This window comes from Diceros bicornis, chromosome 39 (assembly GCF_020826845.1).
Source record: "Diceros bicornis minor isolate mBicDic1 chromosome 39, mDicBic1.mat.cur, whole genome shotgun sequence".
NCBI classification, from domain to species: domain Eukaryota; kingdom Metazoa; phylum Chordata; class Mammalia; order Perissodactyla; family Rhinocerotidae; genus Diceros; species Diceros bicornis.
The window spans coordinates 4843961-4869154 of record NC_080778.1 but is presented as its reverse complement, the minus strand read 5'-3'; the positions used below and the strand labels follow the sequence as shown (position 1 = coordinate 4869154).

Below are 25194 nucleotides of genomic sequence, written 5' to 3'. Positions count from 1 at the left end.
CATGGATGTTAGCTCAGGGCTGATCTTCCTCGCCAAAAAAAAAAAATCTTGCTGTAGAATAGTGTCTCATGTTGGTGTTGATGTCATATGAAATTAGGAAACAGATCCCAGAGGGGACATTTCACACCTTGTCCCACCACTGTAGTCTTCATTCTATATCCTTGCCTTTGTCCTTGTAAGCACTGGGGGCTCCATGCAGAGAGAAAGTGGCACTGATGCGAGCTTGCCGAGACCCCATAAGGGAGCCAGGCACAAGGTCAGCCTGCTATTTGACTCCTTCCTCTTTCTTACCCGGGAAGGTCCATCTCATGGCTCCTATGGGTGCTCAGCATGAGTCATCCCTTGTAGGACGGCAGCACAGACTTCCCTTGTAGGTGTCAGTCTGTGTTCATTCCGGGTTTCTCTCTCACATCAGAGGAGGCTTCTGGAGAGCAGAAGTGAGGTCGCCGGCCTCTCTGCATTTTCTCATCAGGTGTGGGGGGAAGCTCAGTGAAGCAGCCTGCAGACCCGACTGTATCAGGGGCCTTTCCTGCTCTGCTCTCCGCACCATCTGCTCCTGAGTCCTGGGGCTCTAGGGGTTTCCAGTGGGGCTGACACCTACAGGCTGCCTCTTCTGGGAGCTAACAAATCTTTCTGATGGAGGTGGGGGAAATGCCCTTGCTCCTCACTTAGCACTAAAGGACAGGTAGGACGAGAATTCTTCCAAGGTGACACAAGGAAGAGGAAGAGCCCAAAGCACAAACACTGACAGCTGACTCCGGAGAGATGGGACCAGAGCAAAGACGCGAGGTTTCAGTTGTTACTTTATATGCCTCTGGACAGTTTGAATTCTTGACAAGTAATGCTACCTGTATGATAAATAAAGTAGAACACATTGTTTTAACTTAATTAAACCAATCTAGGCTCTTATCGATAGTTCCTTTTACCCTGCCTGAACTCCACTTAGCTCATTCCTCCAGTAATGGAGGAATGAGGCCGAGGTGGCCAAGGATAGGCACTGTGCCCAGCTGTCGCCTGCCAGGGACCAGATGCGGTGACGCATGAGGAGGCCTGCAGCAGGTGTGGTGCCCTGGCCCTGCCAGGTACTAGGTGTCTCCCAGCCTCTTGCCCATGTTCCCTCACCTAGAAAATGGAAGCAGCACTAGTCCTGCTTGCTTCCCAGGGCTGTGTGTGGCTCAAAAGAGGAGACATCTATGAAAATGCTTTGTAAACTGCCTAGCACCTTTAAAGGAAGAAAAGAAAAAGTGACAGAAGACAAACTATTCAGAGGGAACAGGCTGGCTGAGAGGAGATCAGCTTTGTGTCTGCTGCTCTCATCCATTTCTGCCACAGAAGATAGAAAACTGGGCCCCTATTCTCCATGAGGTTTTTAAACCCTACCTTAATGGCACAGTGTGAACTAAGAAGCCAGGACTGTGTTCTCAGGACACTTCCTCTGGGAACAGTTCCCAGATCACAGGCTCCATCCTTCCCTGGGGGTGGCTTCCTCTACCCAGGTGCAGTGCTGGTGCAGTGCTGGTGACCAGCCCATCAACATATCCTGTGGGATTGCAACCTTGACAGTTTTCTCTGGAAAACAGCACAGTTCCTAGATCACCTACTTCACGGAAAACTGCAGTTCAGGACACTTCTGTGACGGGCCTGAAGTCAGTTACTTTGGGGCCTTTTTCAGGCGCAGTATCTGGCTGTGTTTTCTAATGCTTGCCCAGGAGGAAGAGGATGCATTCTCAATAGCTGGGACCGCTGATGCTTTCCAGAAACCAGCCTTCCAGCTCGTCATTGCCCTCAGCCACCTTAATGTCCAAGGAGCTCTGTTGTTTAACCTATAATTGTCTTTTCAGGGATACAGTTCTACCGTTTCTTAACTAACAGCAAGATATTCAATCATACTCATTTGACAAATATTTAAATCATTTATTGCCATTCAATGACAGCATTTCAATACACACACTGCATGGAAATACAGATACTTTTTCAAACACTGGCAATGAGATTTTAGTTATGTGGCCAGTGGTCAGTTGTCTCATGGTCATTAAAGAAAAAGTCAAGAATTCTGAGTACTTAAATGCTAATAGTTACAAATTTTGTTCTCTTCAGTTTTCCATGAAGTAAATTCTAATAGATAATATACATCTTACTGCAGATAAAACCATCATGGGGAATTAGTATATTGATTGCATATTCTGAGCTACTCTTTATCTTTATGAAGAGAAGCACAATATCCCGTCTTATAAGGCAGCAGAGAGTTGGGTTAGGGACTCTCAGCTGGGTCTATAAAAAGATTCTGGTTAATAAAAATAGCATCCAGCCTATCTTCCTTAGCAGGACCGGTCACGGTGCTGGAACCTGTGACTCAGCAGCAGCAGCTGGCAGTGCTGCCCCTGCCAAGAGCCGATCCTCACTTCCCACTGTTGCTCTGCTGATGCCTTTTCGTCATCCTAGAAATAAACACAAGGAAACACTCAGTGAAAAACAGAACCTCACTGCCAGCCCCAAAGGCCCGGGCTGGCTTTAAGAAGACACCTTTACATAACATTTATTTCAATGTACAATTCTATAAAAACAGTAATATCCTGGGGCCGGACCCGTGGCATAGTCCTACATAAAGTGGAGGAAGATGGGCACAGATATTAGCTCAGGGCCAGTCTTTCTCGGCAAAAAGAGGAGGATTGGCATGGATGTTAGCTCAGGGCTGATCTTCCCCACACACACGAAAAAACCCCAGTAATATCCTATTACATGTTACTTCTCCTGTTTTAATAAGTGAATTTGCATTGCATTGTACTAAGTGCCCAACCACTGTTTTAAATTGAACAGCATATTTTTGCTGCAAATCAAGTTTCCCCAACTGCTAATGCACAGCTGTACGAACTCATCCCAGCCCCTCAATGCCTCTTAAGATTTTAGTTTCATTCTCCCCAGTTCCTCAAAACAAACATGATTAAATCGGAATCTGCTTACTCGTGTTTGATAAGCCGTCCTCCCTGAATGAGCTGGGCTACTTCATTTGTGGCATGGCATGCAAACAAAAGCCAGTTTCGAGGCTGTACCTTGTAGGCAAATCTCATGAATGTTAAGGAGTAACAACAGAGGGCTGCCAAAAAAATCAAAGCAAAGAAAAGCGTTGACTTATAATTTAGAAGCCTTAGAGTTGTAGGGACCACAGAGATCAATGGCTCAATTGCCTTAATCAAGAAAAGAATCTCTTCTGCCAAAACCTTTGACAGACGATAAGTTACCGCTTAAACGCTTCCATGAATGGTAACACATCAGATATTGGATTTGACTGTTAAGTATTTTGTTATTTATTACTTAAACACTTTAGGAACATACTTGTTAGCTAGAGTGGGCTGAAATTAGTTCTAGCCACTTTTTCTGTCCCCTAGAGTTGCTCACAATCCATTATCTGAAACAATTGCTTTTTAATCACCTCAACAATAGTTTTATGGTCAAATATCAGGGTTTCAAGTAAATTTAATGACACTTTTTCCAAATAAAGTTCAAGAGGACACATTTTTCAACCGGGTATACTAAATCTGAAAGGCAACAAGACCTTAATACTTCCTAGATAAGTATTTCAAAATAACCCTGTTTCTTTCTCGCCATGGAGAAGTAGCACCTTCAATGCCATCATATTCTTTATGTTACTTTCCGGCAGTGACTGTAGCTACAAATGTGAAGTGTAGGCAGCAGCTATATTATGCTATAATTATATATATTTAAGTTTTCCCAATTACTCACAGCTGCATTCTTACCAAATGTCATCCGTCCACTGATAATCTCAGGAGACTTTTTCATGTCATTGATGGCAGCAATGGGAAGACCCCAGTTAGCTACTGGGCCCCAGAAGTGCTATAAAAAATGAGGGGAAAAGAAGAGAGGAAAACGATAAGGCAGCACTATGAACAGCTGTGATTTCTCTTACTTTAAACAATAATGTGAAATGTGTGAAAATGAATCTTCAGGTTTACATCTTACAGGTTTAATAGTTAACTGATGGATGGTAAACACGGAGACACTTCATTGTTCAAGTGTTTACCTATGAATCAGCAGTTCTTACAAAGTGAGCCCAGAGCTAGGAAAGACTTGGCAATTTACCAACTTCCAGATTACAGCATAGTAATCTCTGATTGTCCCATTCAGAGAACTTTAAAAGGAGATTAAATTCTTACACAATTCACTCTTGCCATCACTTAAACCTTGTGAGAACTATTCTTCATAATGTAATGCTTAAATCTATCAAAATTTCCTTTTTCAAATTTTCATTAAGATATTTGTCAATGTATCTCTTAAAATGCAGACCCTAAATTGGACACTTTTTCTGAAGAAAGGAACTTAATAAAGGAAGAAATTGCTTTTCAGCTCATATGAGCTATATTAAGATCAGAGAACCTGGAAATCCACACTCAGAACCCCAGATACTAAGAAATTAAGATTGAAAAGTACTTTTGAAGTAACAGCAACAACCTGTATTAAAAAAAAGGACCAACAGTTTTTCATTCTACAACTACAGCCATCCCAAGATACTAAAATTAAGTTGTTCATGTTTAATAGCAGCGACATCCAATTTAACTTCATTTCTGAGGCTGAAATAAGTCCTGTGGTTTTTCCCACGAAATTAAAAATTGTTTTATTAATGTACAATTTGCAAACAATACTTTAAAATATGAAAGAAACCACACATTGTTGGCTAAACATTCTTTGTAGTCATCAGAACATTAAACAGTGCTCAATTTCTGCCTGTTGGAGCATTTAAGATAAATTCAGACTGCAGAATACATTTTTAGACTTGTATTTCTAATATTGACCAGGAGTCAGTAACTCCAAAAATTCCACAGAAGTGGGAAACAAGGGAAATATGAGAAAAACAAATGAGAATTACATTTGGCATGATATAAGAATATTTTTGAAATGTTTACTTAACACACTCAAGTGTAAACATGAGGCCTATGCCTTAAATAGCCATGAAACTGTCAGAGCTCCTCTAGAGCCAGTAGGGCAAGTACTTAAGAGCCTAACATCTGAGTTATGAACCCTGTAAATTAGGTCCAGTTGGAATAAAGAATCTTTGAGGTTCTGGGGTGGCTAAATTAGTCCTCTAGTCTCCAGACTGGGTATTATCTTAAGCTGCTCACTGCCAGAACAACGTGACTATGTCTTATGTCGAGGTGAGGGGTAGCCATTTCCCTTTTCCCTCACCCACCAGGCCTCTGTGGGGAGAGCATCCCCCCTTGCCCACTTCTTCTCCCATCCGCCCTTTTCTCGGGTGCCACTTCACTGTTCACTCTCTATCACCCATAGTCATCTTCCTTTCCTCCTTTTGGACCAGGCCTTTCTCCACTTTGCTCCATTTTCCTCTTTATCTCTTTCCACTGCTCTGCTCTGCAGAGTGGTCTCGATTCCCATTTTATCATGCAGAGACTCAGGGCTGTAATGGAGCCCGAAGAGTTAGACTAAGAGGGGCTTATCCACACCAGCATACAGGCGTCTTCTCTCACAGCCGGGGCCACGTAGTAAGACCACAGCAGAAATCTGAAACCTTAAGTAGCCCTGGGGACTTCTGACCAAATGATGGTATTAAAAGTTTTAGGTGATAAGTGTTAGGGTTATATGAAGCAGAGCTTTATGAGTTAAGGATTATATATACACTTGTGATTGTAACCACTGAGCTATACCTAAAACATATTTCTTAAAAAGAACACAAAAGGGAAAAATAATTTCAACATTAGTTTACTAAAACATCTAACCTTAGAAAGTTAATAATGCATCCTTTCTATCTAACACAAGATTCTAGTTCTCTCTTCCCTTTTTCGAAATACATGTTTGGTCTATGCTCTGTCCGATATTCATCAGTCAATGCATTGGTCCTGCAGAGAAGTTACCGTCCAGAGTGGACCAGGAGACCCCAGGGGACACTGGGAGCGCACTTGGCCCATAACTCACCAGTCATGGTAGCTAGATATGCTATCTCAAACAGGGGAAGCCAGGTCTGCTGTCCATAACTTTGTTAGTGCAGAAAGTCTGCAAAAACCTGAAATGAAGTAGAAACAATTTTCTTACCGTACTATTTTGTGAAGAGTCACCGAGGTTCAAACAGGGGAGACATGGAAAAAAAAAAAAAAGGTCAGATGCTTTGAAAGATTTCGGTTCTATTAGGTTACTTCAACCTCACACGTGTATTCCAGTTTCTGTAACAGAACCACAATGTTATCAGCATGCATTCTTTTATTTTTCTTGAAAAGATCTAGTAATATTTCTAATAACAACTTTGACCTAATGAAATTAAACCTTAATTTTACGAAAAAGAAAATCCCTAGAGTGGAGCTGTCCAATAGAAATATAATGCAAGTCACAAATAGGACCATAGATGTAATTTAAAAATTTCTAAAAGCCACATCAACAAAAGTAAAAAGAAACAACAGAAGTTCATTTTATTACGTTTATTTATTCCAACATATCAAAAATATTTTAATTGGAACAAGTGATCAATAAAAACTTATTAAGGAGATCTTGCACATTTTCCTCCTGTACTAAGTCTCTGAGATCCAGTGTGTGTTGACACTCACAGCACATTTCAGTTTGGACTGGGCACATTTCAAGTGCTCAGCTGCCATCCGTGGCTGGTGGCTCTCCAACTGGATAGCATAGGCTTAAAGGGGGCATTTCTTTGAAGACGACAAGTTGGAGAAAAGCATAATGCCACAGAATTCTATTAACAATGAACTTTCCATTTTTACTTACTAATAGGTTTATCACCAGAACGTAAGCCCCTAAAAATAGGTGTGTAATTTTATATTTTGTTTACTACCGAAAATCTGGAACCTCAAGTGGTCCCCAGCATTTATAAGGCATTCAAAAAATATTTGTTGAATGAATGAATAGTAAAAACTTTCAGTGTTAAGTGAATTGTTTTCCTGAATGTTCAACTTAATACTATTTAAAAGTACATTGAGTTTTATAGTGAATTACTTTTCTTTCTGAAATGGCAATTCTTCTTTCCATGATATAGCTTAATTGCTCCGTTAAGGCAATATCATCAAGTTTAACTACTGAAAATTTCGGTTAGTGAAATAAAGTAATAAAATCCTTTATGAAACGCACTGCTGTCCAGACAACTCTTCTAGCTATTTTGATTCAGAGGCCAAGGAAGTTATAATTTCCAGCATGAAAACATCTGTTGACAGTGCTAATAATATACTTCAAGTAGGTTCTATCATGAAATATGACAAGCCTAGAAAGAGCCTGTCTTTCAGTGTGAAGTGAATTGTTTAACAGATTATGTTTCCAAGATTGTACTTCACAGCAGGTCTACACCGAGCACAGTGCTCTCCGGCAGAGGGTTGATTACTTTGCCAGCTCAGACAGCACAATCCAGTTGATTATGGACCAGTCACAGTGTCATGCTCCTTAAAACATTTTTGTTCAGGATCTGAACACAGGCCTTTTATTTCACTATAAACTACCAATGGCACATTTTTTTCCTACAAAAATATTTTAAAAGACGTAGTACTTAAAATTCAAAATGTCAACCTGGAGATAACAGTTTTCAGTTCAGGACTCTCTTCTTGAATTGTACAATAGTTTAAACTGTACCCCATTTAACAACAGGTGACCTTAGTACAGCTCATAAAGGGATGTGAAGAAGAGGGCACTAATTTCCGTCTTCAAGTGCTGCCAATCCAAAAGTCCTACATGAAATGATCACAAAAACAATGTTGATCATTCCCTTTAACGTGGTTCAACGAACAATTGTAAAACAATCCGAGAATACCTGGCAAACACAAAAATCCACAACCCAACATCCCTGAATTCTATGTCAGAGTTGTCCAAAACATGAATCAGCTACTCAGTCAAAAAATCTGAAAAGAATATTTATGCAGAGGCAAACTAGGAAAAAAAAAGCTACCTAGTATGTACGAGTATCTGTTCCAAAGAAAGATAAATTGACAAGCCACACACGAGCTGCAATTTGGGGACAGTAATGTAAAACTATGTAGAAAATATCCCTGATTTTCTCTGTATTTGGTATGCTGCCTTTATTTTATTTCAGAGAAGGTTAAAAAAAAAAAAATGTATAAGGGTTTTCTTGGGTTCACTTATGACCTTGCATTCTCATGAAGGAGAAACTCGATCATCCTAGTTAAGAAGGATGATGATGGGGCCGGCTCGGTGGCGTAGCATTTAGGTGCACGAACTCCGCTGCGGCGGCCCGGGGTTCACAGGTTTGGACCCCAGCACACACCAATGCACCACTCGTCAAGCCATGCTGTGGCAGCATCCCATAAAAAGTGGAGGAAGATGGGCATGGATGTTAGCCCAGGGCCAGTCTTCCTCAGCAAAAAGAGGAGGATTGGCAACAGATGTTAGCTCATGGCTGATCTTCCGCACAAAAAAAAAAAAAAAAAAAGAAGGATGAAAGGATGATAATGGAGATGATGAAGGAGGATGACTACCACGGAATAAACTTTATCTTGTTTTTCTCCTTAATTTGGAATACTGACTGGCTGATTCGAGGTTTCTTCTAAGATCATTTCTATTTTCACAATGTCTCCTGGGCATTGCCCAACTCAGTTTCTTATTTTCCTAAAATTACTGCCAGTAATTGTTAGCTTTCTCTGAAAGTACTGTGAGCAATTTAGGTAATTTATAAGGTGCTTAAATAGTACTGAAAGGATCAAATTGACAGCCCAGCACAGTCTATTTATAACACTACTGAAGGAAAAGTGGGGTAAGATTTTGAGATATTCTAGATTGCTATTCTCTTGCAGGCTGAAAATGCTCACTTGCATTTCATTTATTCTCTCCAAGCTTTGTCTGATTTTCTGGTTGGAGTTGAAATGAGGGAGAGTTTTAACAATTATAATGCATGATATTTAACTGTATGTAGCTGGTCAACTAAACTGGATGAGAGAAAAGACCTCTGGAAACTGGACTGTCCACATATCAAGAGACTCTTACGGCCAGTTCTGCTGCAACACTTTGGGCTTCATTAAATTTCTGAAAGTCAATGATATGGCCAGGAAGCAAATCCAAGGGCAGGGAATGGGGAGCAGCCTGGCAGAACGAAGGGAGGCACACGCAGGAAAAGGAGGCGTGCAAAAAGTACCTGAACCTTACTTCTTTTCAAAACCATTCTTGTGCATAACTCTTTTCCTTTAAATCCTAAATGGACATTCCTCTTTTGGCTTCACAAGTTTCATGCCCAGAGGGTCTCAAGTTTTCTACTCGGTCTAGGGTCTAGGTATCAGTTTTCTCGTGTAGCAAGTGAAGTGTTGGACTATCTCTGACATCTAAGGTCCTTCCCAACTCTAATCTTCTATCATTTGGGAAAGATTCCCTGTTATTCCACTGCAACTTCTCACCTGGTTAATAAGTATAAATTCTTAAAGTTCTTAGAAGTTAAAATTAACTTAGAATAGAATACCTTATTAACCAGAGAATATTCATTGCAAACACCCAACTAACTTCAGATTTATAAGCAAGCTAACTGATTACCTGATTTTAAAACGCTCCACGATCTAGGTTCTACTTAAGAAAACATCCTTTTACATACATCCAATTACACATGTGCGTATACATATCTGTTCACTTCTCTCAGGAAGGGGAGTAAATCTCTAGAATAAACACACACAGACCTTCGTTGACTCAATCACTAAAATATATGTCCTACCTCAAAACTTACTGGCTCATTCTCATTTATTCTTCTTAACCAAAATTCAGGAGGGATAATGAGAGGAGAGAAAGAGCAAAAAAGAGCTTCCTTCTTTTACTCCATAATAAGATACGTGAGGAAATAGTTTCTTAAAAAAAAGATAACAGAATAGAGATCCAGGAAGTTCTGGATTCAAGATCCTCATTAAAGTAAGTAAGAAGAAATCAGTGAAAGGAGAGATGGAAGGCACCAGTGGATTAAACATGGAATATTAATAAAAAATAAACGGACACTTACTTTTGTCAAGCACTATGCTGTGTCATTAAACAGCTACCAAAGCACAAAAACTAAGTAACTGGCCCAAGACTACACAGCTAGAAAGTAACAGGGCTAGGATTCAAACCTATCATTCACACTCACTAGCTAGGTTTAACAGGACCGTCATCATCACATCTAACAACAATGGTCAATATTTACTTAATATTATTACTAAGGCCCTGTTTAAGTGTCCCCAGTTGTCCTGGTAATGCCTTTTACAGCTGTTTTTTTTTCATTCCGGATCCAATCAAAGTCCACACATTGCTTTGGTTGGAGCCTGTTCTCTTAACTCCTGTTTCTCGGTGAAGAAAATCAACATTTTAAAATACACTTGGAAATCCACTTTAGTAAGAAAGACATTTCAATCTTATCCATAAAATGTGGTTGATAGGAGTTTATAATTTATATGAAATATGGTTTTAAATTTTTGCTGAAAAACTCAACTGTGTTGTTAATAAAACAATTTTTTAAATTTTAAAACAGCTTTAGTTTAGAAAACCTCTATACCCCTTCAGTAGGCTGTAAAAACAATGCAGATCTTCAGTTGGTAGGGAGCAGAAAGTAGGTAGAACAAGTTATTGATGAGGTGAGAAGGAAGGTGTAGACTTCATTTCTGATCGGAAGACAGCCATAATGAAATTCTCTTGTTTCTGCTTTATTCTTTCTCCTTTGCAAAAGGAAAGCAGGGGCTTTGAGCAAGAAGCTTGGAAGAACAAATAGGGAAAACTTTCCTTGATAAGTTCTAGGAAGAAAGGTTTCTCTTTCCAGGGGATAAAGGCTAAATAAAATAAAGAGCGTCTGGTGAAAATTTTGCTGCCAGACATCAAACTTGCCCCGATCACTGAGTGGCAGCACTAGCGCGAAAGCCCACTCTTGTCAAGAACAGCAGGCAAACAAGGCCAGTGTGACATCTCACTTTACCTGTTCAGTTCACAAAAGTAATTTCAGGTCAGAATCACAGAGCTTTATACCTCGCACTTAAGATCTTAACTTTTTCCATAACAGTAAACTTTTTTAAAATGCCTTTGCTGACAAAAAAATAGCAGGTTATAATAAAAACGTACAGTGGTTTGGAGCGTCCAAGCATTTTCACATGCTGCATCCAGTTTTTCTCAACAACCCGACTAGAGAGGGCATTAGTGATAAACCCATTTCATAGACAGGGTAACTAAAGTCCACTGGGATTGACTTGCTTGGGATCCCTTGGCTAGCAGTAAACCCATTTTATAGACAGGGTAACTAAAGTCCACTGGGATTGACTTGCTTGGGATCCCTTGGCTAGCAGTGATTCTTCTGAATCCTAGTCTGGTGCCCTACCAGGCAGCAATGTCCCGGACACTGCAATTCTCTTTTCTTCCTTATGTAGTCAAAGCTTAATTCAATTAAACTAGTACTGGGAAAACAAAGTATATAAACATTAAAGCAACATGAAGCTAATCTTAGAAAAAAAGGTTAGACCATATATGAAAGTACTTAATTGAAAAGCCTGGCTCTCGGAAAACTATCCAGGAGAAAAAAATATACAGTTGGCTCTCAGCATCCGCAGATTCAACCAACCGTGGTGTTCGTGGTACTATGGCATTTTATATTAGGGATTTGAGGATCCTCGGATTTTGGTATTGGTAGGGGGTTCTGGAACCAATTCCCTGGGGATGTTGAGGGACAACTGTGAATGTAGAAAAGCAGGGTTAACTCTCTTCCTTGAAAATATATGTAACAAATTCTTCCTATGTAATAGAAGTGAGGTAATTATCACATATTTCTTACATGAATAAGGTGTAATCATTTTATTCTTAATTGTACCATACAATTTTATCCCGAGTTGTACCTATCAGGAAGGCTCATAACACAAAGGAGAAAACATTACTAAAAAACTAAGGTGATATTCAAAGCCACAGAGAAACTCACCCGCCCGGACTAAGAACACATCCTCACATTACCACTACTTTGCCCAGATTTTTCCAACACACTAATCTGATAAATTGCTCCACAGTACTAACCATCTATTTTAATTAGTCATAGTCCTATTTAAGTACAGAAACTTCTTTTTTGGAAAGTTAGGAGTGAAGCTTCTGTTTCCAAATTTACTCTACCATATGGCAGACTGAATTATTTTTCTTACCCTGCTGCTCTGTAAAACTAGAAGTAAATAGTATTTGCAATAAAACTCAGGATTTAAAAAAATTAATCCTTTTTATATTGGTAAAATTAAGTCGCCTCCATACTGTACCCTTTGGATGGTTATACTAGGACTCACTTCTCAGCTCTCATCATCTTACCTCTTTACCACACTACTAACTACTGGAAAAAAAAAAATTCGCAGCCCTACACTTATCTGGGTTTTAAAATCACACACAGAAGAACTAAAAAATTACACTTCTATATAAACTACTTAAAACTGTTTCAAAGTTATAGTAAATATTTTGAAATAAAAGCAGGCGTCTCAATATTAGAAGTGAAAATAAAATATAGAAAGTGTGTCTTCAGGCCTTTCAGCCGGGAACGCCCTTTGTTTCTAACCGGAAAAGAGGAGTTAATGAAAAATAGAGCAAGAAAAAGCACGCCCTTGGAGACACATTATTTTACTCCGCTTGGCAAAATATCCGTATATAAAACCATTTTAGATTTGATTTCCTCCCACGCTTAAAGTCCTTGACGCAGAAACCCGAAAGGCGCACTCGCCCCAGCACGTTTTATCTCCGTCCTTGCCGAGGAGCTGGGGCACCTGCCGCTCACCTTCAGCAGCGCCGCCAGCGCGCTCGCACAGCGCCTCCCCCTGGCCCCTCCCGGCGCAACCCGGCATTTCCACCGCACACCTGGCGCACACCTGCCCGGCAGGTGCAGCGAGGAGGAGCCTCCGCGCCACTCGGGGGACCAGGAGGGACCGCTCAGGAGACCGCGCCAGGGGCGGGGGTCTCCCGCTGCCCGGACCCTCGCCCCACTGTCCCGAGACCGAGCCGCTGTCCGGAGCCCCCAGCCCCGCTGCCCGGCCCCCGCGCCCTCGCGGCCCCTCTTCCCGGGCAGCGTCAGCCCTGGACTCCGGGAACCCTCGGTGGTCCGAGGGTCCTACCCGGGGGACTCGTCACCTCATGAGGTAGTCCCGGAAGTCCTTGCTCCGGACATAATCTGCCGCCTTCCGCACCAGCGCGCCCGCCATGGCCGAGCCGGACCCCAAGCCGCCCGCGCTGCCCTCACCGCCGTTTCTCGGAGCCCAATGACACCCGGCCCAGCTGAGAAGGCGGACAGCGCACCCGCGCGCGGGCCCGCCTCACGACAGCCCGGCCCCGCCTTACGGCCGCGCCGCACCGCCCGGCTCTCGGCCTACGGGAGGGCGCAAGGCGGGTGGCAGCGGCGCGGATTAGCTGGCGTACTCCGCACACCTCCTCCCCGCCCCTCGGCGGCGTGCGGGGGCGGGGCCTGCTGCCGTAAAACGGCCGGGGCCCGGCGGGGATTGGCTGGCGGTTGCTAGGCACCCGCTGGTCGTGGCGCTGCAGGCGTGAAGGTGACACTGCGGGGGCGGCGGGCCGGGTTCTTGCCCACGTCCGTGCAAGGGCACCGCGGCCCGGATCGCGGGTGCGCCTTTGCAGAGCCCGGGGCGCCAGCGCGGCCGCCCGGGCAGCAGGCTCTAGACGGAGAGGGGGGCGCGGCGGGGAGCGCGGTTCGGTAGCACGCAGCCCTGTGCCCAGACAGAGGCTGCATAGTCCAGGCGGCGTGCGCGCCGCGGAGAGCGGGACCGTTAGCTGGGGCGGGCGGATGCATGAGTCAGGGCAGGAACACGGCAGGTTGCGGTTGTTCAGGGTGTGTTTGTGTTTTTTAAAATTTTTTGTACTGGCCAAAAATGTAGACGATTGTCATTTAAAATGCCTTTGGTGAAGGTATAGGAGACAGGGACTTGCGGACATCGCTGGCAGGAACGTAAATTGGAATGTAAACACCTCTTTAGAGGGCAATTCGGTATAATGTAGTGACATTAATAGTGGACATGCCCTTTGACCCAGCAAGTCCATTTCTAGAGGTTTTTCCTAAGATAGACAAGCAAGCTTGTGCAATTTCACACATACAGCATTGCTTTTAATATGGAAGGATTGGAAACGATTTACATATCCATCCATAGGGAGAGAGTTAAAGAAATCATGGTGCATCCATTCCATTGGAAACGTATATATACAGCAGCTTAAAAGAATAAGGGAGCTCTATGTGCTGATATGGAAAGATCTTTAAGATTTATAAGAAAATTAAGGTGCAGAGTCGTGTGTAAAGTGTGCTACTCATTGGTACATAGGGACAAAGAAAATATATAAATTTATGTTTCCAAAGATAAAGGAGAAATGTTAGTGGCTGCCTCTAAGGTTGGCTAAGGGAGCGAGGGATGGAGGGAAAGTATTCACTGTCTACTGTTGTCGCTTTTGAAGTTTGTGCAAAGAACAATATGCTATGTATTCAAAATAAAGAAATAACATTAAAGAAGAAAATAAATGCCTTTGAGAATTAAAATAGCAAGCATTTGATTGAGTCAGTTTCGTTTTCTGTTAGGATCTCAGTGGGTCTCCCCTGACCTTGGTCTTCTGTGAAAGTATATTTCAAGGCGAAAAGTGGAGAGGGGAGTTTTCTTGGTCAGATGTATTTAGGAAATTTGTTTGAATCAGACAAGATTATTTTTTTTCTGCAGCTCTTTGGAGAGCCTTTACTAAACTCTTGTGAATTGTGATACCATAAAAGAAGTGTATTCTATGTAGCGTTTCCCAAACCTTTGTGGGAGATCAAGATTTGGTCACCCTGAAATCTATCTCTTTACCTTGATTGTTTTCTCTGAGGGACATTTGACCTCCCCCACTAACTGCCTAAAGAATTTGACATGGTGGCTCCTTCCTGGAACAGATCTTCTATCATGATGGCTGTAAAGATAATGTAGGATAAATGTTACAATAGGAAAGGCACTAAAAGCCCATCTTATCATCGGAAGTTCTGTCTCTCTGGCCACATTCTCTGGATGGCCCTGCAAGGAGTTGCCAGACAAACATTTACATTTATAAGGGAAATCTCCATTTGTAAAGGTATCTCCCTCTCTGTTTTGGGAAGAGGGGGGGATGGCCTCATTTCTAGAGGCTTGTCAATGTGGAAGATGAGGCCTTAAATCTGCATAATAACCTTACTCTTGTTTACTGTGCTTTAGTGGTACTCTCCTGTAACTGACTCCCCCCACCCCCAAAATCCTCCTTTGTCATTGGCTGAACATGGTATTTAAGACGAGAATTTCTGCTATTGTGTTGAGAAACGCAGTGTCCCTGCTTTCTCCCATGTATACATGTTATTAAACTTGGGTGTTATTTTATCCTGCTAACCTGTCTTATTGATTATTTGGCCAGCCATAAGAACCTTAAGGAAAATGGCAGAGGGAGATTCTCTCTCTTCCCCCGACACCTTCTTAACCACAGAGCCCTTTCAGAAGGAGCATCTTGTGGGACCGATGGTCCCAGGGTTCCAGTGGCTGTGTGCCCTGCCAGCACTTCCACTCCCTTTGAGCCTGGGTGTGCAGTGGAAGAACTCAGTCCTTCAAATTAAGTGAATGAACTCTGCCACTTTTTAGCTGTTTGCATTTGGCAAGTTATTCAAACTCCCCAGGCCTTGTTTTTTTAATCTATAAATGGGAACAATAAATAGCATATACATTGTTGAGTTTTTGTGAGAATGAAAAGGAATAATATGTGTACAAGACCTGACATGGTCAACAAGAGACTGCGAGTGTTCCTTTCTCAATTCGCTTTATTCTACGTTGGGGTGGTTTGAATGAACACTGCTACCTGCTATCCTCTTTCTTTTGTTACTAGGCAGACAAGGTTTGGTTTTTGTTTTTGTTTTAACCAGGGAGAGGTTGTAAATGTCGTACCACCCTTTAATCCTCCAAGCATTATCTACTCTTCAAGGACAAAAGGCTGAGAGGTAATTGTGTGGCTTTCCATCCTTGGAGAAAGGTCAGAGGTGTCATAGCTATCTCTGGGTCCTCATCTCTGCTTCTCTTGCACAATTGTTTGGTTCCGTGTGTGGTGAAAACCAGGTTGGGGAAAAATGAGATCAACAGAAATGGTAGCTCACATCTCTGGCCACAGACTTAGCTGGTGGTGGGAACAGGACAGAGGTATCCTTGGGCAACGGGATGGGCTCTTGGGGTGTGATTGCAGGAGGCTGGAAGGCCCTCTCTCATCTGCTTCTTCTTCTTCTTCTTTTTTTTTTTTTGTGAGGAAGATCAGCCCTGAGCTAACATCCATGCCAATCCTCCTCTTTTTGCTGAGGAAGACCAGCCCTGAGCTAATCTATTGCCAGTCCTCCTCCTTTTTTCCCCCTTTTTCTCCCCAAAGCCCCAGTAGATAGTTGTATGTCATAGTTGCATATCCTTCTAGTTGCTGTTTGTGGGACGCCACCCCAGCACGGCCGGACAAGTAGTATGTCCGTGCGCGACCGGGGTCCTAACCCGGGCTGCCAGTAGTGGAGCGCGCGCACTTAACCACTAAGCCATGGGGCAGGCCCCTCTCATCTGCTTCTGACAGTGGCTGAGATTCTACCTTGATGAGGACACTACACAATAGGGGGTGTGTCATAGAGCAAGAAACCATACTTGGAGGGGCTCCCACTGGCTAAACACAGGATGTTTTGAGTATCAAAAAGAACAATGACTACAAACAATGGAAACACTGTACACAAAATTCTGTGAGTTCATACTCTTCAAGGGAAAACGAAAAGATATAAAGAAAGATCACAGAATGGGAGAATATTTTTATAAATCATATATCTGATAAGGGACTTATAGCTAAACTATTTAAGAAACTCTTACAACTCAATAATATAAAGACCAATAACCCAATTAAATAATTAGTGAAGGATCTGAATAGATATTTCTCCAAAGAAGATATACAAATGGTCAATAAGCACATGAAAAGATGCTCAACATTATTAACCATCAGGGAAATGCTAATCAAAACCATTACAAGACACCACTTCGCACTCCCCAGAATGACTACAATCAAAAAAACAGAAAACAACAGGTGTTGGTGAGGGTGTAGAGAAAGAGGAACCTTTGTACGCTGCTGGTGGGGATGTACAATGGTGCACTGCTTTGGAAAACACTCTAGCAGTTCTTCAAATGATTAAACACACAGAGTTACTGTATGAGCCAGCAAGTCCACTCCTGGGTATTGAAGGGGAGGAAGACTATCCTCTACCCACTCTGGGTCCTTTCTGGCTGGGCTACAAATTAAGTTGACCTGAGACCAAATAGCAGGAGAAAAATCAAACAAAGCTTCATAACATGTATACATGGGAGAGACCCACTGGGTAACTTGACAAAATGGTGGATGTTCTTCAATAGATTCAGGTAAAGACAAGGGAGGATGTTCAGGATGGGGGGAGCCAGCTATGGGAGAGTAACAGAAAAGCACAGTAATCAAGAGTAAGGTTATTATGCAGCCTTGCCATCTGCATTGATAAGTTTCTAGAGATGATGTCATCCCCCCTTCTTCCCAGTACAGAAAGAGAGATACTTTTACAAGTGGAGATTTCCCTTACAAATGTAAATATTTGGTAAACAGAACTCTGATAAGAATGGGCTTAGCAAGGACCCTCCCAGTCTATCAATACCCAGAGTTATCTATGGTGATGGCCTGTCCCCAGCCATCTTATCTTAAATTCTTTTAGGCAGTTTGGAGGAAGGTCAGATATCCTTCATGATTCTTCTGCGCCTTTCTCGTCTTCAGCTCGAAATAATCCACATACCAGAGTGGCACATGGTGGGGCAGCCTGCCCTGAACCCCATCAGAATCACAGAATGGGAGAATATTTTTATAAATCATATATCTGATAAGGGACTTATATCTAAACTATTTAAGAAATGAAATGAAAACATGCATTCACATAAAAACTTGTATACGAATGCTCATCGCAACATTATAAATAATAGCCAAAAAGTGAAAACAACCCAAATGTCGAATCAACTGATGAATAGATAAATAAAATATGAACTATCTATACAATGGAATATTATTCAGCAATAAAAAGAAATGAAATTCTGATGTGTGCTATGACATGAGTGGATCTTGCAAACACTATGCTAAAAAGAAAGAAGCCAGACACAAAGGACCACATATTGTGTCATTGCACTTATGTGAAGTGTCCAGAGTACGCAAGGCCAGAGAGACAGTGAGTAGACTGGTGGCTGCCTAGGGCTGCGAGGGTTGGGGAAACAGAGAGTGATGCTAATGGATCTGCGCTTTCCTCTTGGAGTGATAAAAATGGTCCAGCATTTGTTGTGATGGTTGCACAACTGTGAATATGCTAGAAACCATTGAATTGGACACTTTAGAGGGGTGAGTTGTGTGATATGTGTCGATACAAAGTAACCAATAACCATTCTATAGATAAGAGACATAAAGTGAGTTTTACTTGAGCCAAGCTGAGGATTATTATCTGGGAAGGCAATTTCCACAAAGGAAGAAAGTGTTCTGGAGAAGCATGGTTTTCAGTGCAGTTTTATACCTTTTTAGAACAAAGAACGTACATTAAACATGCCCAGGATACATATTCATCAAAGTTGCAAGGAGGTACTCAGTTGCGAATTAACAGGTCAACATGACTCTGATATCTGGGAAAGAGAACTTGTCTTCAGGAGTACTTGCTAATAGTGGTGGGCGTAGGAGGGGAAGTGTGCACTCTTATCTTAAAAGAGTGCATTCTTGTACTTTGAGATAATGTTTAATGCATTCTTCACTTTAATGGCTAAAGCACATGTATGATGTGAGTTTGATAGGCCATAAGTCAGGCTTCTTTAGTTCAGGCCAAATCAGTTTTAAACCAGAACAGTTACCCCATATACCTCAATATGTGATAATCTCTTGGTCATATGTGAATTATATCGCAATAAAGTTATTTTAAAAAACTCAGCAGTAAAAAAAAAATCTTTAAAAAGATGCATAGAAAAGCAAACAAAACAAAAGCTCTTTTGTCATGATCCGTGCACCCACTCTTTGGTTAATTGAAGGGAAAGAAGTATATACCTGTGTGAACTATTTCAGATAGCCCTGGCGGTAAAGGAAAGCTGCTCTTGTCAGAATAAGTCTAGCTTATGGGAATAAACATGAGAGAATGGTAGAATTAAAACGACACCAGTTTGCAATCCCCAATGAAATGATTGGTGGAGACAAAAATCATCTAGGGATGCTAAAACCATTCAGCAAATGAATGGGAACTGGATCTTCACAGGGCAGCAGTGTCTTCCCAGGGATTATTTGCTGGTCAGAAAGGGGAAAATGCAAATTTACAAGGAGGGATCCAGCTGCACTCACTCAGCGTTACTCTCAGCAGGACCACCCAACGCTAAGCGCTTCCTGGTGTGATGCAGCATCAAGTAGACAGCACCACTGGTGTACGGTCTACCCCACATCTTGAACTTGAGTCCAGTCAAGCCTGTAGCTCCACCTCCAGTTTATAGAACGTGAAAGGATTAGAGGAACTAGTAAAGGAAACTATGAAGAAGTAATCAAACATGTCCAGTAAGTGGAACATTTAACAGGACAAGAGGACAACCAAACCCCGCTCGTCCTCACACCACTGGCATGAGGAAAAGGGGCCAGTCTGAACCAACGCTGCCCAACAGAAATCTAGCGGGAGCCACGTGAGGAACTTGAAAAGCTTTAAGTTTTTAGTAGCCACATTAAAAATGTAAGAATAAACAGTTTAATTAATTTTAATAATGCAGTCTATTTAGCCCAATATATCCAAAATATTGTTTCAATATGCAATCAATATAAAAATGTTTATCGAAATATTCTATTTTCTTCTTTTTGTACCAAGTCTTCAAAATCCAGTGTGTATGTTACACTTATGATTCATCTCAATTCAGATGCTCAATTTTCACTGGCGACACTTGATCTGTATTTAAATCTCATAGAATTTGCAGTTTAAAAAAGTATATTCACGTGCCTGAGTTGTTCCAAACATACAGAAAAGTTTTCCAAAATTGAACTGAGTACCAAATAAATAAATAAATAAATAAATAAACAAATAAATAAAATGTTCCTTTAACATTTGTGTTTACATTGACAAAACTAGTTCATCTGTTTTAGAAGAATTTACTTTGAAGGAAAAGCATATCAGCTTCAATATTACATCAGTTCAACTTAAGTAAATTCACCTACTCTTGTTTCTAACTCAGTTAACATTGAATTCATAGGTTAGTTATTGCATAAATGGAAAAGCATCACTTCAGTTTGGGGAGGGGTTTGCAGCTAATTTACGCAATGTTGTTTATTACTATTAAAATCTTCTTATTTATTCATGTTAGAAGAATTTGTAACATCAGTATTATTGATTTATATTCCAAAAATTTCAATTGCGAATAAATTCTCCTGTCTAACTAGATCACAAACAAGTTTTTAAATGAAGTTTTTAAGCTTCAGGTTTAGCTCATCATGTGCACTGTGATATTGGTGAGAAAACGTAGATCACACTGCCTTTGTTGTCTTTGATTATTGAATATTTGGCAAACATTCCCTTTATTGCAAGAAATCTTGGAGATAAATATAATAAATCTTTGTACAACTCTTCCACTACTCAACCAACAAGCACTGGCAAATATCATTATATTCGTTGTCTTTTATTTCTTTCGATGGTTCTAAAAACCGATGATTCATAGCATTTGCACATATTTACTGAACAATTAAAAAACTCTATCCATTACACTCTTCATAGTGTCTGCTTCAGAGAACCAAACACAAATATTTTCAATGTGTATCACATAATGGAGTGAAACAATAAGAGAAACGTCAGTGTCTCGTTTTAAAATTCCAATGAATCTCGCTTTTCGGCTAACACAGCTGGAGCACCATCCGTTGTGATAGAAATTAGTTTTTCACCTCCAGCTGACTCTAAAGACTCAAAAGTACTCACTCCATGGATTCTATCTTTCAGGCCATGAACTGGCAACGTTTCTTTCTGCATTTGAAAGTCTGCTGTTGGCCTGGGGCCCACGTGGCTTTCATCCGTGGACCAGTGGAGAGGGTCTTCCTTCCTTTCCTATCTTGTTCCATATGGGAGTTGCTTAGGTATGTTTTTAATCAGTTTATTATTATTACTTTGTTAATTTTTAACCTAAATGTTTCAAGCAGTTGTCAACTGAAATAAAGAGTCTAGATAAATGTTAAATGAAGCAATTTATTCGATAATCAAAGTGAGGAATTCGAATCCTGGGAAACAGTCCAACAGAGTATTCTGAGGAATCGATCCGAGGTCTACACACAGTTTATATACCGTTTAACAGGCAGTGTCCATGCAGGAAAGGGCTTACACATCTAATAGTCCTCTACTTCAGGGATAACAAGGGGCCGGCCCAGTGGTGCGTAGCGGTTAAGTGCGCTTGCTCCGCTGCTAGCGGCCTGAGTTTGGATCCCGGGTGTGCACCAATGCACTGCTTGTCAAGCCATGCTGTGTCGGCGTCCCATATAAAGTAAAGGAAAATCAGCTCGGATGTTAGCCCAGGGCCAGTCTTCCTCAGCAAAAAAAGAGGAGGATTGGCATGGATGTTAGCTCAGGGCTGATCTTCCTCACAAAAAAAAAAAAAAAGGATAACAAGAAGTTTTTGGTTAAGCATCAGACAAGGCTTGTAATGTTGGAGTTATCTATGTGTAGAGGGAGGCAAGGATCAGGGTCATTAATTTTTCCTCAGTTTCTAAGAAATGCAGCTGGGCAATGTGGGAGTGAGGCACCCATCATCTCTTCCTGTTGCACATTCATCCTGCTGGTGTCCTCAGTCACGAGATGAGGGGTTGCAAGGTCATTTAGACACAGGCTTCTGATGCCTGCACGGCTGCTTCACAGGACAGCACGGATTTTTATTGCACTGACTTCAAGCCTATGCAGCTTGTTTGTTAGAGTCACCTGTTAGACCAGGGAGAGGGGTCCCAGTTGTGTTCACACGGTAGAAAAATTTATGTATATTCTAAATACATAATGTTGGCTTAACATGTTTTCCGTGAATATGAATTTTCTTTAGCTATCATAAATTGCAGTGCCTGCCCGGCTATTCTCTATACATGGTCAGTTGCTAGTTTCCTTAAGACACATTACAAACTGTTTCCTCTGATGCTCCATTTTGGTTTTGTAAGTGAGCATAAGTGAGGCCATCTTGTTACACTAAATGGCCCCGGCCACTCCTCTATGTGACTACTCACTGCTCTACAGGTACTCTGAAAAAATTCACATGCTCTCCTGATTCATGGCCTCCACTTACGTATGTACTCCCCGATAGCTTGATAAATTAAAACTGTGTTCTATGAGTTTCTCTCCAGGAACAGGCTGACCACAGGCGGGAAACACACCTGCAAGGTATCCATCACAGCTGACAGAAGAATGGAACAATATGATGCCTGGAGCCCGTCACGCCTGGAGACCAACATGCTGGACCCCTCCTCACTGCCCATTTCCCCTATATAACTTCCTCAAGATTGTGTAATCTTGGAAGATGGGTTTTTGAGACATGAGTCACCTGTCTTCCAATTTGCTGGCTAATCTAATTAAACTTTGTTTCTTCATCTCTAACTTGTGATTAATTGGCTCAGATCGCAGTGAGCAGAGCAAGCCCATTGCTCGGTATCAGTTTCTTCCTGGTCATTGCAATTGTGTCATTTTCCTCTTGTTTTACCTCAATAACCCCTAGCAAGCTCTGCCAGCTTTCCACAGTGGCGCCTCTTTCTAGCATGAAGACAGCGGGTTGGAAACTTGAATTCTAGGGCTTTGTCTAGGCCTCTGTTTTGATTCTTTTTCTAAATGTGGTGTAGGTTATGGAGATCAAAATAGCCAGCTGAATTGTGGCATACTTGACGTGAATACACTATGAATATAACACTGTTACACACTTTAGTCAGAAACATTAAAACACAGAATAAGTTCAGTCTATTTCTTCAGAAACCTTGCACCCACAAAATGGGTTAAAGTTTGACAGGGGTAAGTTTGTTTAGTTGACCTCAAAGAAACTTCCACGTGGACCATGCCACTGTGGTCTGGATTGCAGTTCTAAGCAGCATATCTGAAAGCTAATATTTGGTTTGTCCTCATCCATTATCCTTGGCCTTTATCCGTCTTTTTTTTTTTTTTTTTTGGTGAGGAAGATCAGCCGTGAGCTAACATCTGCCAATCCTCCTCTCTTTGCTAAGGAAGACTGGCCCTGAGCTAACATCTGCGCCCATCTTCCTCCACTTTATGTGGGACACCACCACAGCATGGCCTGACAAGCGGTGTGTCTGTGCGCGCCCGGGATCTGAACCCCGGGCCACCAGCAGCGGAGCGCGCGCACTTAACCACTACGCCACCTAGCCGGCCCGTATCCTTCTCTTAAAAAGAGGAGATGCCACTTTACAGAATTTTATGCTGATTAAGCAAACTCTCGTGTCATCGGATCATTTACCTGAAGGGGATATTGGCTGCAATAAAAGTGATATTTCCACCAAGTGAGAAAGGGCTCCAGCATCTCTGGGCACCTCCTGGGTTCCATGCGTGTCCACACATCTCCCCTCAAGGGAGAAGAAGTGGCACGTCCACGCTCTAGTCCACATTTACTTCACTGAAGCTCCGAGACGATGGTTGGTCCTTACTCAGCTCAAAATGGCAGGAGCTAGAATTTGAACCTGTGACAGCCGGGTGCCAAAGCGAACGCGTTTTCTACTTGCACACACCGCCAGAACTATGTGTTGAAATTAAGTTTTCTAGTGACTTTTGGGGGGTGGTGGGAGTGGGAGGAAGGGGAGGTCGTTTCTAAGTGAACCCAGCTTAGAACTCATGTGTGAGCTCCCACCCTTGTCTCTGCCTATTCCTCACTCTTGTCTCATCATTCAGTCTTCCACTGGTCACACAGGCATTGCCTAGGAGACGGTATGTATTGTGTCTGGGGTCCAGATAAACACAAACAGGTAAGGATTCTGCTGTGCTCACAGTCCGACTGGAGAAACAGGCAGAGGGAGAGAGAAAAAACTGATGCAAGGTTATGCTAAGTGCCATAAGATATGGCAGGTGATAGTAGGTGACATAATAGAGCAGAACTGTGACAGGGCGGGGTGGGGGGGCTGCTCTTTTGGATGGGATCATCAAGGAAAGCTTCTCTGAGAAGATAAGGCCTAAATCATGAGCAGGTGCAGCCCTCGTGAGGCCTGGGGAAGGTGCTCCAAGCAGAGGAAACAGCAGAGCCAACCATATGCTGAAGCCCTAATCTCCCATGTGATGATATTTGGAGAGGGGCCTTTGGGAGGTGATTAGGTTTAGATGCAGTCACAAGGGTGGGGCCCCCAGGATGTGATTAGTGTCTTTACAAGAAGAAGAAGAGACAAGAGCCTTCTTTTTTTTTTAATTTTTTTTTTTTGTGAGGAAGATCAGCCCTGAGCTAAATCTGATGCCAATCCTCCTCTTTTTGCTGAGGAAGACGGGCCCTGGGCTAACGTCCAAGCTCATCTTCCTCTACTTTATATGGGTTGCCATCACAGCCTGGCTTGACAAACAGTGCGTCGGTGCGGGCCCAGGATCCGAACCTGTGAATCCCAGGCCGCCAAAGCGGAGTGCACGCACTTAACCACTGTGCCACTGGGCGGCCCCACAAGTGCCTTCTGTGAACCAGGAAGTGGGCTTTCACCGGATACCGACTCTGCCAGTGCTTGATCTTAGACTTCCCTGACTCCTGAGCTGTGAGAAATAAATGCCTGTTGTTTCAGCCCCAGTCTGTCATTTTGTTATAGCAGCCCGAGCTATCACAGGAAGTAAGGAAATGAACAGGCTGACACTTCCAGGAGTCAGGAGTCCTGCTGGGCTCTCTTATGGACTGTGTCTTCTTAGGGTTGGGGAGTGGCCAGTTGAGGATGGGTCATAGCCCCAGGGGCATGGGGTGTGGCCCTGTGCTAGGCAGTGGACTCTGAGCCACTGCAGTTATGGGCTCTCCTCCCCTGCCGGATTCCACTGACTGGAGCTCAAGGGAGTGTTTATACCCCATGACTCACTAGCAAAATGTTCATTTCCTTTCTGTGCTCTTGGGCTCTGCTGGAGGAATCTTTCCCCAGGGGACACAAATGTGGTTCTATCAAACTGGCCCGTAAGCCGCAGGCCAAGAGGTGTCACTGTGTGGCGCTCACTTCTGATGAATGAGGGAAACTAGGGCTCTCGCTGCCATGAGGCACAGGGGAGGCACCCCCACACTGCTC

At 42.5% G+C, this 25194-nt stretch overlaps 1 protein-coding gene and 1 long non-coding RNA gene across 5 annotated transcripts; one reads left to right on the top strand and one right to left on the bottom strand.

Annotated features, from left to right (window-relative positions):
• Positions 1–1890: 1890 nt before the first annotated feature.
• On the bottom strand, positions 1891–13197 carry MPC1 (mitochondrial pyruvate carrier 1). Its single transcript, XM_058534014.1, has 5 exons — positions 13057–13197; positions 11962–11965; positions 3756–3852; positions 2962–3094; positions 1891–2438 (listed from the first exon to the last, which is right to left on the bottom strand). The coding sequence occupies exons 1-5, from the start codon at positions 13125–13127 to the stop codon at positions 2399–2401; spliced, it is 345 nt and encodes a 114-aa protein (XP_058389997.1). The 5' UTR covers positions 13128–13197; the 3' UTR covers positions 1891–2398.
• A 140-nt stretch (positions 13198–13337) lies between these two features.
• Positions 13338–22543, top strand: LOC131399641 (uncharacterized). Of its 4 annotated transcripts, XR_009217178.1 has the most exons (4): positions 13338–13768; positions 15836–15910; positions 20927–21060; positions 22303–22543. It is a non-coding gene; the product is annotated as an uncharacterized LOC131399641 (long non-coding RNA). The 4 variants fall into 4 exon arrangements; XR_009217176.1 differs by lacking the exon at positions 15836–15910; XR_009217177.1 differs by lacking the exon at positions 13338–13768 and having other exon boundaries at positions 15316–15910.
• The last annotated feature ends 2651 nt before the right edge of the window (positions 22544–25194 follow it).